This window comes from Aulonocara sp. 'chitande type north' Nkhata Bay, linkage group LG23 (assembly GCF_057382095.1).
Source record: "Aulonocara sp. 'chitande type north' Nkhata Bay isolate Kocher_YH1m ecotype deep benthic linkage group LG23, A_spYH_male_GT1.1, whole genome shotgun sequence".
Lineage (NCBI taxonomy): Eukaryota > Metazoa > Chordata > Actinopteri > Cichliformes > Cichlidae > Aulonocara > Aulonocara sp. 'chitande type north' Nkhata Bay.
In genome coordinates this window covers 47,991,467-48,007,593 of record NC_141365.1, presented here as the reverse complement: position 1 = coordinate 48,007,593, position 16,127 = coordinate 47,991,467, and the positions used below count along the sequence as shown (strand labels likewise).

Genomic DNA, 16,127 nt, shown 5'->3' with positions numbered 1-16,127 from the left:
ACTTTTTCATATACAAATTACAACCTTTAATAGAAACCTATTGGTCAGCATCTTATTAGCCTGCTGTTAGCTTCATTCCACAGAAAACTGAGAGAAACTAACAGAGTTGATAAAGAATAAAGAGAAATGTGCTGATTTAAAGCCTTTGAAGTGCTTCAGATGATCTCTGTCCACTTCTGTCCACTCATTCATTCATGTAAGCTTTCTAATGCAGCTTTGATCTTCACAGTCTGCTTGATGAAACTCATTCTAACCCTGAATGTCAGAGTGTTGCTCCTTCTCTTTCCCATCATTCATGCTGGCAGTGGAGGAGATTTGGATGTTGGACTGTGTTTTGGATGATGTGTGTATGTTTGTGTTGGACTGCTGTCTGTAAAGCAAACGCACATTTTGCTTTGGATTTCAGTGTCACACAGACTTTAAGGTGCAATGAAGAGTTTGAGAGTTTCACAGTGAATTTTCCAGTGGAGGATTTTTCTTCTTCTTTGAAGGTTTGAAATGTGAACATTGTTCTGCTGCAGTCAGTGGACTAAACCAGAGAAGAAGAAAACAGACTTTACCATGAAGATCCTCAGTGTGGATCAGTATAATATCAGCCTGATGTCTGCAGTTTAGTGTCAGCACAACTTTCACATCATATTCATCTCAGCACAACTAAAACATGCTGACTGACCTCAGAGTTTCAAGTTTACATCCTGGACTCTCCAGGAAACCACACAGATGCTTCACTCCTGGATCCTGCAGGTTGTTCTTATTCAAAGACAAGGAGTCATTACTCAGGTTCAGCACTCTCAGATGGGAGGGGTTGGACTTCAGTGCTGCTGCCAGATAATCACAGCTGATCTCTGACAAACCACAGTTCTTCAATCTGTATAAAGAATGAAAGATGTAAGTTTATTAGACAAAGAGCTTGAAATCATTCAGTGTTTCATCATCTGTTCAGAGATGAAGAAGGTTCAGAATGTAGAAGTTTAGAAAATGGAAACTCCAAACAGCTGAAGCCAACAGGAAGCAGCTTCAAACAAACACAACAAGAGAAAAAACTCTGAATGTTTCACATTAAAGTCGTACATTTCTCATAAAAACAGGACAAAGACTTGAAAAAGTCGTGTTTTTCCTTCCAGGAACCACATGGCTTCACTTTTAAAGGTGAAGTGTGACAGAAATGGACATATTTGAAGTCCAACACCTTTTTCCAGTCACATTATTAAAGCAGACAAACTACAAGCTCATTTTCATTCCAACAAGTCATCTTCTGACCTGGACTAACAACACTGGTCTCTATGTGCAGCTGGCTGTGAGACCAGTGCTCAGGGAGCATCTACAAAGTGCAACACTGAAAGAACATCACACACTCATTTGCTTCCAGCACTTTCACACAAACATCTACTGTCATTATTGTCACCAAACTCTGTGGATCCTTTATTGCAAATTCAAATGGGATCAAATGGTCAGACAAAAGAGGGTTATGAGGAAATATGATGAAATGTTGTGTATTAGCAGCAAGTTATTGAATCATTTTCCTCAGAAACCAAACAAAATGATTGACAAACATGTTTTTACAAACTCAGTGTTGGACTTGGATCAGCAGGATAAGCTGATGTTTAAAGGCATTTGAGTCTCGCTGTATGAGAGTCCAGTTATTACTCAATATTTATGGATGATGTTCTTTCAGTGTTGCACTTTGTAGACGCTCCCTGAGCCTCACAGCCAGCTGCACATGGACCAGCTGACATTACCCAGCATTAGAGGCGGCTGTAAAAAATTCATGTTCCCATTTTAATGGTTTTAATTTGAATAAAACGATGTTGATTCATTCAATCCTGAATCGATGTTTAATATAAATGTATTTTGCCAGAATCTCAGGTTAAAGCTCACAAACTATTTCAACAAGCAGCAAACAGCTAAAACAGTAAATGAGAGCAGCTAAACACACAAAGATGGAAACACAGAGCGTGGATCGTTCACTCGACGGCACGTACACGGACACGCCGTCGGGGCTGAAAGTGGACAGCTCACAGATCCTGAAGCTGCAGGTTTCATCTGTCTCCAACCAAAACTGAGTGAAGCAGCAGCAAAAGAAGATCCAAACTCTGCTTCACGTTTGATCAATATGCTCATGAATTCTCTCTGACTTTGGCTGTTCCTGCCTGCACAGCTCTCTCTCTCTCAGTGTACTCCAAGAACAGCTTCAAACATCTGTTTCTGCATCATTCACTGTTTATTAGCCACCAGTCTGCTGTTGTGTTCAGTGCTGTCGGCCTCTGACAGTAAAGCCTCATTTCTGCTGTTCCATGGAAACTTTTTAAAATGATGACAGATTACAAACTCTCAGCTGTGTCTGTAATCAAACCTCTGTAACTTTGCTTCACTTCAGCAGCATCAGCTCATGTTCACATGTTGCTTCATGGTTTGCTTCAGTTTTTGATCGACTGCAGAATATTTTGAAGGTTATCTGCTATAAAAAGCCAGAAGAGGAAAATCTGCTTCATGTGTTTCTGTTTGATCCTCAGTGACTTTGACACAAAGGCCTCTGCTGTGATGATCACACCTCTGATCAAGTCTCACAGTGTCACAACTGATAAATGATCAGAGTTAGAATATTTCTGACTGTCTGCTGTGTGCCGTGACCTTTGACCTGCTAAAGACAGTCAGCTGTGGATTATTCATTGTTGTGTCTGATACTTAGAACTGTGAGGAAGAAGCTACACAGTTAATCAGGGTCCCCTCTCTCTGAATCAGGAAAGGTGGGCAGGCCGCGTGTGGGCCGCGGGCCATACGTTGAGTATCACTGTTTGAAATGTGAACATTGTTCTGCTGCAGTCAATGGACTAAACCAGAGAAGAAGAAAACAGACTTTACCATGAAGATCCTCAGTGTGGATCAGTATAATATCAGCCTGATGTCTGCAGTTTAGTGTCAGCACAACTTTCACATCATATTCATCTCAGCACAACTAAAACATGCTGACTGACCTCAGAGTTTCAAGTTTACATCCTGGACTCTCCAGGAAACCACACAGATGCTTCACTCCTGGATCCTGCAGCTTGTAGTTGTCGCTCAGGTCCAGCTCTCTCAGATGGGAGGGGTTGGACTTCAGTGCTGCTGCCAGATAATCACAGCTGATCTCTGACAAACCACAGCTCTTCAAGCTGTATAAAGAATGAAAGATGTAAGTTTATTAGACAAAGTGCTTGAAATCATTCAGTGTTTCATCATCTGTTCAGAGCTGAAGAAGGTTCAGAATGTAGAAGTTTAGAAAATGGAAACTCCAAACAGCTGAAGCCAACAGGAAGCAGCTTCAAACAAACACAACAAGAGAAAAAACTCTGAATGTTTCACATTAAAGTCGTACATTTCTCATAAAAACAGGACAAAGACTTGAAAAAGTCGTGTTTTTCCTTCCAGGAACCACATGGCTTCACTTTTATAGGTGAAGTGTGACAGAAATGGACATATTGAAATCAATGATATCAAAGCTGGAATCAAATGAGTCCAAGTCTTCTGCTGATTCAGCATCACATTCATCTTTGCTCCTTGTTCTGCATCCCCACCATAAATATAAAGGGGCAAAACTCACATTTTCCAAAATCCTCTTTAAGCTTCGACAATAAAGGAAGATAGTTTTATACAAGTCTTTGTGGTTTTCTTGTCACCCAGATGCCCGAGTACTTAAACTTCTTATAGCTGGGTTTAAAAGGGGCTAAAATACACAAAACTCCCCAGTTGTCGTACAGATAGACTTTGCCTCGCTCTTCCCAAAATTCACTTTATATCCAGAAATTGTCCCAAATTCCTTAAGTATGCATTAAGGTGACCTTAATACACTGAAGAAATGTAAACTTTTCAAAATGATGACAAATTGGAAAACACCTAAACCCAGGAGATGTAACCCTTCTCTCTGGGGCGGAGGCAAGCGGACCATCTCTTTGATTAGAGCTGTGTCTCTAATCAAAGCAGAGATGGAACGATGCCACGTTTTATGTCCGATATCGATATGAATCCAATATAGTCGATTTTATAATCAAACGTTTTTTTTAATCTCTTGCTGCATTTTGTATAAATTCATACTCAAGTTTAAAAAATCTAAACACTAAAGCTGTTCTGTTATACCTGTCTGCAAAAACACACTGCAGCCAAAACATTAGACAATACTGATCTTTGTATTTAAACTTTTTTCAGAACTTTAAATCTAAGTATTTAAAGTAATATTCAAAAGTCATTTAAATCAGTCTGATGCAGACTTCAAAAACTCTGGTTGTGAATAAAAGAAGTGCAACATCAGCACCAAATAATGTTTCTATTGAACAACTAACACAAACAGGTTGTAGAATGGAGCCTTTTCTACTCACAGCTGAACAGAAACAACATCCAGAGTGGAAAACAGTGCAAATAACTGCAAACAGGCTTCATGACACTCATGTTTGATCAGATTCACTCCCTGCTCTCACACACCAACTCCAGACCTGCATTCATCTTTTCCCTCTGAACCCCCCAAACATACAAACCCTGAGACACTACCATTGCCCTTTCACTGACTGCCCCACTCCACCATTTGACTCTTAGAACTGAAGACGCTTCTCTCATAAGAGGTGAAACATCTTCAAGGAAACTTAAAGAAGTCCAGACGCTTTTCTTTCCAAGCTCCTTAGACTACGATGACCTGGATGTCTGAGAACCTTCACAGACTGATTTTACAAGAACAACTTGTGTCAAAAATCCCTGGCAGTGCCTCTCTGTCACACACACAAATCACTACAGTTACAAATTTAATAACTTAAAAAGTAAAAAGACCACTTTTGAGCCGTGTCTTTTTGGCCATAACGAATACCAAAAGAACCGGAATTTAATAACATTAAAACCAAACAATAAATGAGCAAAGTAGTGCATGATAAATATAGACAAATACAAAGTGCAATATAGAAACACTGGGTAAAAAGAAATGAACAATTAAAAAGGAGGATAACAGATGTGAGCAGTAGTTAAACAGTAGAAATAAATATATAATAAACAAACAAAAATAGATAATAAATGAAAGCCAGGTCTGAAAGGTGAGTTTGGCTTTAAAAGCATGAAAACACACTGCTGTCTTCAGGAAGGCTGCTCCAGTAACAGAAAGTCATCTACATGTGGGTTTAGTTCTGACTTTAGGGACAAGTAAAAAAATAAAATAAAATAAAAACATCTGTCCAGACAACCTGACAGTCAAAAATATAAACTCAGGAACTTAAAAGGAAAATTGTGCTGACTTTGAACGTCCACATCAAGATAAACTTACAGATTTAAGAGTCAAAAAGTGTCAAAAAGTCTGTATCCTTACCTGAGAGTTTCAAGTTTACAGTCAGGACTCTTTAGTCCAACACACAGCAAATCCAATTCTGAATCCTGCAGGTAGTTCGAGCTCAGGTCCAGCTCTCTCAGATGATTGGATGGGGAGCTGAGAATTTCAGACAAAGCTTCAAAGCTTCTTTTTGAGAGTTTACAATCTCTCAGCCTGAGGAAGAATAACAATGGAGACATATTCTTTTATTCATCTAGCATTATTAAACATATTTGTTCATAGATTCACTTACAGCACTTTCTTGGATGCTTTGACCACTGGCAGCAGCTTCAACAATGCCTCCTCTGAACGGGAGTATTTCTTCAGGTCGAACTCATCCAGATCTGATGACAGTAAGATGAAGACCAGAGCCGACCACTGAGCAGGAGACAGTTGATCTGTGGAGAGACGTCCTGATCTCAGGGACTGTTGGATCTCCTCCACTAGAGAACGATCATCCAGTTCATTCAGACAGTGGAACAGGTTGATGCTTTTCTCTGCAGACAGTTTCCCACTGAGCTTCTTCTTGATGTAGTGAACTGTTTCCTGATTGGTCTGTGAGCTACTTCCTGTCTGTGTCAGCATGCATAGGAGATCCTGATTGGTCTGCAGTGAAAGACCCAGGAGGAAGCGGAGGAACAAGTCCAGGTGTCCATTTGGACTCTTTAAGGCTTTGTCCACAGCACTCTGGTAGAAGTCTTTTACAGTAAGTGTTTTCTGGAAGATTTTAAAGCGAGGAGATTGTTTCTTAAGCAGGTTGACTCCAGAGTTGATGAAGGTCAGATAGACATGAAGAGCAGCAAAGAACTCCTGAATACTCAGATGGATGAAACAGTAAACAACGTTGTTGAACATGTGACACTCATCAGCTTTAAAGATCTGTGTGAACACTCCTGAGTACACTGAGGCTGCTCTGATATCGATGCCACACTCTGTCAGGTCTGATTGATAGAAGATCAGGTTTCCTTTCTGCAGCTGATCAAAGGCCAGTTTTCCCAGAGACTCAATGATCTTCCTGCATGACTCTGTCTCAGCTCCTCCATCATACTTGATGTCCTTCGTTTTTAGGTGAAATAGCACAAGGCGTAGGTAGAGCTCTGTGAGAGTCTTAGGCAGATCTTCACTCTCTTTGTTCTTCATGACAAACTCCAGAACTGTAGCAGTGATCCAGCAGAAGACTGGGATGTGGCACATGATGTGGAGGCTTCGTGATGTCTTGATGTGGGAGATGATGCTGCTGGCCTGCTCCTCATCTCTGAATCTCTTCCTGAAGTACTCCTCCTTCTGTGGGTCAGTGAACCCTCTGACCTCTGTCACCACGCCAACACAGTCAGGAGGGATCTGATTGGCTGCTGCAGGTCGTGTGGTTATCCAGAGGCGAGCAGAGGGAAGCAGTTTCCCCCTGATGAGGTTTATCAGCAGCACATCCACTGAGGTGGACTTTCTAGGGTCAGTCAGGATTGCAGTTTTGTGGAAGTCCAGAGGAGGTCGACACTCATCCAGACCATCAAAGATGAACACAACCTGGAAGTCTTCAAAGATGTAGATTCCTGCTTTTTTGGTTTCAGTAAAGATGTGATGAACAAGTTCCACCAAGCTGAACTTTTCCTCTTTCAGCAGATTCAGCTCTCTGAAAGTGAATGGAAACATGAACTGGATGTCCTGGTTGGCTTTGTCTTCAGCCCAGTCCAGGGTGAACTTCTGTGTTAGGACTGTTTTCCCAATGCCAGCCACTCCCATTGTCAGCACTGTTCTGATTGGTTTATCTCTTCCAGGTGGGAGTTTAAAGATGTCTTCTTGTCTGATGGTTGTTTCTGGTCTGTCTGGTTTCCTGGATGCTGTTTCAATCTGTCTGACCTCATGTTCATCATTGACCTCTGCAGTCCCTCCCCCTGTGATGTAGAGCTCTGTGTAGATCTGACTCAGGAGGGTCGGGTTTTCTGTTGTAGAAATCCCCTCGAGCACACACTGGAACTTCTGCTTCAGGTCTGACTTGAGTTTGAGCTGACACTCAGTGAGAATCTCTGCATGAATAAACAGCAAATGACACAAATGAGAAAACTGCATTCTGGTTACTGTGGTTATGTGTTCAGTTCACTGGACTCTTGGTGTCATGATCCGGGTGAGTCTGAGTAACTTTCCACAGCATCAGCTCTCCTCGCCTGGGTGGAGCCCTCCTCACTCCTCCCTGCTCCTCACCTGTTGCCAATTACTCCGGCAGTATCTATGAGCAGCACTCACAATGAACCTTCTCCAGATTGTGTGCTTACCACAGTCAGTTCTCTGCCTCACATTTTGTCTTGTGCTCCTCAGCTTGTTTCGCGTAACCCTCTTTTCCTGTTCCCTAGTCGGCACCTGGATACATCTTCCAACTCTCGCCATAAGTCACGCCTCAGGATTCTGGCCTGCCACTGCTGGGAAAACTCACTCTTGCAAACTGCCATCCTCACCTGCCTGCCTCCATGTGCACCCACATCTCACTCTGTACCCAGATTTAATTCATCTCCTCCTCCAGCTGATCTCCACCTGCAGCCACGTAACACCTCTTAGTTTTTAAATCTTGGACTCATTCACTACACTGTGGACCACTCTGATTATTATCTCCTTTGTTCCAGTGATCCTGGATAGTTTCTATTCGCCCGATTCTGCCCCTGTTGTTCCTTTGACCTGCCTCAGCTTATGTTCTGGCCTCAGCTCTGCACTTCTCATAATACCTCGCTTGCTGTTGAATTTAGCCGTGATTCAGCTTTCTCCGTCAAGAAATCTAGTAAAATACATTTCTGTTAAAAGTCACTCAGCCTCCGTTTTTTGGTTCTGTGCTTGACTCCATTCCTTTTCATGAGCCATTGAGCCCTGACACTTGGGTTATAACTGAGGGCAGGTTTTATAGAGACACATTTGATTTAATTGTGTTTATTTATACAGCACCAAATCAATACTAGCAACATTTCACATATTACATAAACAACACTATGGAGCCAGTGATGAATAAATATGTAGAATAAATGAAAGAATTTCAAGTATAAACGTTTTTTTTTTAATTCCTCCAAATAACAACAACAGTCACCCCAATGTGCTTTATATTGTAAGATAAAGAACCTACAATAATACAACAGAAAAAAACCCAACTATCTTTTTGGGTCCTGAAAACTGAAGGCTCTGCCTCCCATTCTACTTTTAAATACTCTGTGAACAACAAGTAGGCCTGCAGAGCGAGAGCGAAGTGCTCTAATAGGGGGATATGGTACTACAAGGTCATTAAGATAAGATGGGGCCTGATTATTTAAGACCTTGTATGTGAGGAGCAGGATTTTGAATTCAATTCTGGATTTAACAGGAAGTCGATACAGGAGAAATCTGCTCTCTCTTTCTAGTCCCTGTCAGGACTCTTGCTGCAGCATTTTGGATTAACTGAAGCCTTTTCAGCGAGTTTTTAGGACTTGCTGATAATAATGAATTACAGTCATCCAGCCTTGACGTAATAAATGCATAAACTTGTCACGGCTGGGGCAGCAGTCGTGCGGTGGAGTTAAATGAGGACCCAAGTTGCAGACAGTGGTGGAGATGCGAGTGAGGTTTTATTTACAGTGAACAAACCAAGGTGAGGGCAGAACTAAACATAAACCTAAACTGGAAAAACTACAGTGGCTTGCAAAAGTATTCGGCCCCCTTGAACTTTTCCACATTTTGTCACATTACAGCCACAAACATGAATCAATGTTATTGGAATTCCAGGTGAAAGACCAACACAAAGTGGTGCACACGTGAGAAGTGGAACGAAAATCATACATCATTCCAAACATTTTGTACAAATAAATAACTGCAAAGTGGGGTGTGTGTAATTATTCAGCCCCCTGAGTCAATACTTTGTAGAACCAGCTTTTGCTGCAATTACAGCTGCCAGTCTTTTAGGGTCTGTCTCTACCAGCTTTGCACATCTACAGACTGAAATTCTTGCCCATTCTTCTTTGCAAAACAGCTCCAGCTCAGGCAGATTAGATGGGCAGCGTTTGTGAACAGCAGTTTTCAGATCTTGTCACAGATTCTGGATTGGATTTAGATCTGGACTTTGACTGGGCCGTTCTAACACATGGATATGTTTTGTTTTAAACCATTCCATTGTTGCCCTGGCTTTATGTTCAGGGTCGTTGTCCTGCTGGAAGGGGAACCTCCGCCCCAGTCTCAAGTCTTTTGCAGACTCCAAGAGGTTTTCTTCCAAGATTGCCCTGTATTTGGCTCCATCCATCTTCCCATCAACTCTGACCAGCTTCCCTGTCCCTGCTGAAGAGAAGCACCCCAGAGCATGATGCTGCCACCACCATATTTGACAGTGGGGATGGTGTGTTCAGAGTCATGTGCAGTGTTAGTTTTCCACCACACATAGCGTTTTGCATTTTGAATAAAAAGTTCCATTTTGGTCTCATCTGACCAGAGCACCTTCTTCCACATGTTTGCTGTGTCCCCCACATGGCTTGTGGCAAACTGCAAACGGCACTTCTTATGGTTTTCTGTTAACAATGGCTTTCTTCTTGCCACTCTTCCATAAAGGCCAACTTTGTGCAGTGCACGACTAATAATTGTCCTATGGACAGATTCCCCCACCTGAGCTGTAGATCTCTGCAGCTCGTCCAGAGTCACCATGGGCCTCTTGGCTGCATTTCTGATCAGCACTCTCCTTGTTCGGCCTTGTTCGATTACACACAGGTGCACTCTATTTAGTCATTAGCACTCATCAGGCAACGTCTATGTGCAACTGACTGCACTCAAACCAAAGGGGGCTGAATAATTACGCACACCCCACTTTGCAGTTATTTATTTGTAAAAAATGTTTGGAGTCATGTATGATTCTCATTCCACTTCTCACGTGTACACCGCTTTGTCTTGGTCTTTCACCTGGAATTCAAATAAAACTGATTCATGTTTGTGGCTGTAATGTGACAAAATGTGGAAAAGTTCAAGGGGGCCGAATACTTTTGCCACTGTAACAGACAAACCTGAAAACATAAGGACAGCGGGGAATACACAGAGATGACACAAAGAAGGCTGGATAGAGAGACGAGTAGTAACACTGATTAACACAGTAATGCAGACGACACAACGAGGAACACAGGCAGACACATACTATAAATACACACAAGGTAATGAGGGAATGACACACAGGAGGGGAGCACAGCTGATCCTAATTCACAAGACGAGACACAAACCTTCAAAGTAAAACAGGAAACAGACTGTTTTACAACACAAACTCGGGGACACGAACAGAACACAGAGGAAAGACACAGGTAGAGATCAACCTAAGAACTAATACAAAATCAGAATTAACACAAAGTACACAAGGTGATACCAAAAATGAAACAAAACGCTGAACGACCCAGGACCATGACAGAACTAGTTTTTCAGCGTCACTCTGAGACAGGATATTTCTAACTTTAGAGATGTTGCACAAATGGAAGAAAGCAGTCTTGCATATTTGTTTAATATGTGCGTTGAAGGACATGTCCTGGTCAAAAATGACTCCAAGGTTCCTCACAGCGTTACTGGAGGCCAAGGTAATGCCATCCAGAGTAAGAATCTGCTTAGATACCATATTTCTAAGATTTTCAGGGCCGAGTACAATAAGCTCAGTTTGATCTGAATTAAGAAGCAGAAAGTTAGCGGCCATCCAGGTCTTTGTGTCTTTAAGACGTTCCTGCAGTTTAACTAATTGGTGTGTGTTATCTGACTTCATGGACAGATGGAGCTGGGTATCATCTGCATAGCAGTGTAAATGTATGCTATGTCTTCTAATGATGCTGCCTAAGGGAAGCTTGGTAACGGGAGCGTTGCCAGCAGAAGGCTGAAGTGGAATCTCCCAGAAAGCTGCAGAAGAAAAAACATGAGCTGAAATGGTGGATTTCAGTCAAATAAGGAGAACTGTGGCTTTCCTCCAACCTTTGACCAATCACCTTAGTGTCCTGTTTATCAACCATAATAAAAAGCATTTACTGTGTGGGCATTTTTTTGTTTGGGTCTCCAAACAGCAGAAAGAAATGGCAGCCATTTTTTTAACTTTACCTTCAACTGGTAAATAGATTTAAGAGAAAGCACTTTGATCATATTTGTGACGTGTCCCAAACTGTTGTTGTCGCCTCATTTATGTTGATAAAACAGCTCTAAAACCAATCTCACAATATAAATCTGTAAAATGGGCAGAAAACCTGCTGCTGGTCCCATTTTAATCAAACCAACCCAAAGAGCAGATATTCATGTGTACACAGGAGGTTATTTGTGCAGATGCATAAAACACAAACTGTTGGCTTTCTGCAGTCTCTCACTCCTGAAAGTGTTGGCAAGTGTTTTGGATTTATTATTTATATGGATTTTAATGGCACCTGTGTAATGTTAACTAATGTTTTTATTGTTTATGTGTTTTTTGTTTAGTCATTCCCTGACTTACCTGTGGGTTCTGGGATGGTTTTATTTAAATTCTCCAACAGATCATTCTTGTTTATCCTCCCCAAAAGATTTTTAGCAACTTGAAAAGTGTTGATAGAGTAGGTATCAAACATCAGATCCACTATGTCCGTCCTCTCTGCATTCTCCAGTTTACTCACTGGGATTGCTGGTAAACCTTCTACAGACCCGTTCTTCAGATGCCACTTAAATTTTTCAAAGTCATCACGTTCCAAATCCTCCAAAGTCCCCAGAAGGATTTCTTTAGGTGTCGTCATCTTTTACCCTGTAAGGACCCGATAAACAAAGACTGTAACAACAGCTGGAGAGGTAATTGTCTGATTTATCAGAATTTAACTTGATTCTAACAGCAGTTCATCACAATAAATTTCTTAGGCTCAGAATGCAACAAAATTGCACATGAAGAAGCACATAGAGAAGTATCCAAGTAACACTTTGCTACAATATAAAACAAACTATTATAAATAAAGAAAATATATAAACTAAATATATACACTACCCGTCAAACGTTTTAGAACAGCCCAATTTTTCCAGTGTTTTTGTCACGGTTTGCGAGCCGTGTGTAAATTATTAAAGGACCCTTTATGCAGGCAGCTCAGATGCAAGTGAGTTTATTCATCACATGGTGATACAAACAGAAATGGCGAAGGTGAGCATGGAAACTAAGCAAAAACCTAAACTGGGAAAACTAACAGTACACGAATATGAAGAATTACACGAAGGGAAGACGAAAACACGGAACACAAGGGGTGGGAGCAAAGCACCACAACACATCACTATATAGTAGTGATGGGTCCAGCAACACTGATGCACCGACGCTTGTATCAAGCTCACAGAGCGAAACCTGTATCGGTGCGTGTGTCGCTTTAAGAAAAAGTCACGTGATCGATACAGCTGCTGTATCGCTCATTACCAACGCGCTAAACTGTGTTTAAAAGGTACCGCATCTGCATCTGTCAATGGGATGAGTCGCCACCAAAAAACCCCCCAAAAAACCAAAATTACTCTCGCAAAGATAAAAAAAAAAAAAAAAAAACATCTCTCCATAACAAAATTGAGCTTGAAAGAAAAAAAAAATGTTTCTGCTGTGTGGGATCATTTTGATCTTTTAACTGCAAATAAGGGAATAGTTTGTCTGTCTTTGTTTCAGTGTAATCTATCAGAATAGGAAAAACAGCAATGTGACTTGCAGTGTAAATTATTTATTTTCTATTCTGCTGAGCTTTGTTACACAATCAAAAGCACCTCCTCAGTGTTCAGGCATTACAGAAGCAAACATGAAAATGAGGAGACAAACACACCGAGAATGAACACAGGTCGGCCTATATTGACACTGAACTGCTTTATCATCATTTTTTAATTAACATGCGTTTTATTATTTTGAAATCAAGCACCTAGGAAGTCTGTTCTGGACCATGCAGTCCTGAGTTTTATTATAACGGACTGCCAACCCCTTAGTATTGTGGAGAGTGTCGGAGAGAAACATTCCAAGATCAGAGGATCCTTTAACGTACTGGGGGAACAGGAAGACATCTTATCTGAACCTTTTCCACCTGGCTTTACAGTTTTTGTGTACCCCAGCTTCATCTGTGCCTCTGAATTTTCCAAAGCTGGGGAAATGCACCTTAGAACACACATGCATCAACACTACAATGAGCGGGCGGAGGGAGGTTTTGGAGTCTTCTCACACCCCCGTTCTCTGCGACAGGCACGTGCAGAGGGGGGGGGGGGGGGGGGGGTAGAGGGGCTTGAGCACCCGCCCCTTTCCTGATGGGTGCCCGAGGTGCCCTTTTGTTGAGGCAACTTTTTAAAAAAAAAAAGTATTTTTTTTTTTAATGTGTGCGTGCGTGCGGAGTCCTGTCTGTGCCCTTCAACAATAATATTTAACTATTAATCATAGTTTTGCTAAATAAAAGGATCTGGCTTGCATCAGTCACATGATCACATTTAACCAATGATCGCCCTCGACGGCAGAACGCGCTGGTTACGAGCCGGGAACGAGCTCACAAAGAGCACGCGCATTTTTTGCGGTCCGGAGCTGTAAGAGAAACACAAGTTAACTCAGAGACACAGACTGATGCGACAAACCCAGTAAGTAGGTGTACAGCGTACACTGTAGTGTGTAGCACACAGGAGTATTAGCTTATTACGTACACGTTGGTAAGTTGTCTTGTGGCAATTTGACGAACTGAAACAAACGAGCGTGCTGTGTGTGCAACAGCGTGACAAACATTACCTGTCCTTTTATTAACTGCACATGTAGTGCTGGTCATAGCTGCTGGCTACCTGTGTAAGGCTGTCATGGGTCTGTAGCTCTGTCACCGTTTTAGTGAACATATTTAGTTTTAAAGTAAGTTACAGAGCATTTCCTGCCCTTCTGGGGGGATTATATTTCACTAAAAAACGATCTAATATACATGTCCACATAATTCTGCATTATTATAATTATAATATATTAAAAAAACACACTGTATTTTAAAGAACATACATTAAGATGCAGATTATATTAGATTTATATTTTAAATAAGACAAAATTTGGATTTTACAGCAGTAAAATGATTGTATCTCTATACATGTAATAAGCTTTGCCCTGCACAGAGTGGATAGTGAAACAAATGCAATCATCATAAATACATTATTTCATATTTATTACTTCCCCCTCCTCATTGCTTTATTATTGTAGCTCTAGTAATAAATAATAATGTAAGGATTCTGGATCAGCACCATGATGCCCATAGTATATACAGTATTCTGAAGAAGGTCTAAAATGTCAGTGTGTTGCACCAAAATATTTAAGTAATTATCAGTTTTAGTTCTTAGAGTGTACCTCAAAGCACACTGTGTTCTGTTGATCTTATGTGCTGCACAATAATGTTTAATATTTAGTATTTACTGTTATATTACTATATATCATTGTGATGTTGTTTATTGTATTGCTCTCGTTTTCTTCTGCTTGTTTTCTTTTTTCTTTCTCAACAGGTGATCCAGGTGATTGATGTATGTGTGTGTGTGTATATATATATATATATATTTTTTTTTTTTTTTTGTCTGCTTATTTAGTTGGTTTTTGTTTTTTTGCCCTTTATCCCTGTCCCAGGACACAGCTGGGAGTGATTGACAAGATGAGACAGAGGAAACGCAAACTAAACACACTGACATGAGACGCGGACCTTCACCACAAAGCAGTAAATACATAGACTGAGGCTACGTCCACACGTACACGGGTATTTTTGAGAACGGAGATTTTCCGTTTTTGTTTTCAAAAATAATCCCGTCCACACGTAAAGGCAGAAATGAAGGAAAACACTGCTAGGAACATGCCAAAGCAACAGGTGGAGATATATTCCTAACCGTGCAGAAATGCTGGCCAATCAGAAGTCTAGAAGCCTCGGTGGGAAAAAGTAAACAAAGCTGGGGCATAGAAGGAGAACCAAGTCGTATGTGTGGAGGGACAGTAACTGTGTGTATATGTAATCATTTAAACACTGCAGAAAGTACAATTAACACTAATAGTATAATAATAGTACCTGAATTGTACGGAGCCCCTCTGATGACATGGTCCAAAAATAAATAAATTGTGGCCACAAAATACCCTCGAAATACTATTTTCGAGAGCACGAAATGGGTATAACGTGGCAACGAATTACGCATTTGTGGCAACATCATATTGATACAATTCCTGGACAGCTGCGTAGAGACACAAGCATGAGAGTAGGCTAAACCTATACACCGTGGACAGAGACGGTATGAGTGAGTTTTATTTTAGGCTGGGAATGAGCTACAATGCATTTTGAAAAGCCTGCAATGCAAGGAACCATTATTACGGAGAGACATTTAAACAGGATACTGAGAGCCCAGTTGCTTTACAGGGCCTGGACGCCGGGATAGATTTTATTGTCAACCAACTGCAAGGGCCTGGGAAGGATCACGGTTATTGGTCAAGTGTTTCGTGCCCACAAATTAGCATTTCGTGCGCACGAAGTAGTATTTTGTGGCCACAATTGATTTATTTTTTGGACCATGTCATCAGAGGGGCTCCGAAGAATTGGGATACAGCCTCTGAGATAGAAAGTGTGCGACCGTGAACTCGACTCTCTTTATGACACATACACACACAGACACACACACAGACACTTGTTTTCAGATTTTAGTGAGGACACCAAAAAGCCTCAAAAATATCCTCAAACTCGTGAGGACGGCCATTTTGTGGGACTCTATTAGCCCACATAGTAGCATACCAACTCTTTGTCCTCACAAACATGTCTAAACAGGCACACACACACACACACACACACACACAAACAGGTTTGTCAGGTTCCTCGGCTCGTTCTCTGCGTTCAGTCCATTGAAGGTG

At 41.3% G+C, this 16,127-nt stretch overlaps 1 protein-coding gene across 1 annotated transcript; it reads right to left on the bottom strand.

Moving 5' to 3' along the window:
• Nucleotides 1-5,316: 5,316 nt before the first annotated feature.
• LOC147302865 (NLR family CARD domain-containing protein 3-like) lies at nt 5,317-12,030 on the bottom strand. The gene is made up of 3 exons (XM_086284445.1): nt 11,757-12,030; nt 5,574-7,344; nt 5,317-5,494 (listed from the first exon to the last, which is right to left on the bottom strand). Exons 1-3 carry the CDS (start codon nt 12,028-12,030, stop codon nt 5,317-5,319), a joined length of 2,223 nt encoding a protein of 740 aa, XP_086140571.1.
• Between the last annotated feature and the right edge of the window lie 4,097 nt (nt 12,031-16,127).

Bases quoted from the DNA above. Each gene is read 5' to 3' on its own strand.
- LOC147302865 (XM_086284445.1), bottom strand. From the start codon at position 12,030: ATGACGACACCTAAAGAAATCCTTCTGGGGACTTTGGAGGATTTGGAA. The intron at 7,345-11,756 runs GTAAGTCAGGGA...TTATTCATGCAG, and splicing joins AACCATCCCAGAACCCACAG to AGATTCTCACTGAGTGTCAG. The intron at 5,495-5,573 runs GTAAGTGAATCT...ATTCTTCCTCAG, and splicing joins AAAGCATCCAAGAAAGTGCT to GCTGAGAGATTGTAAACTCT.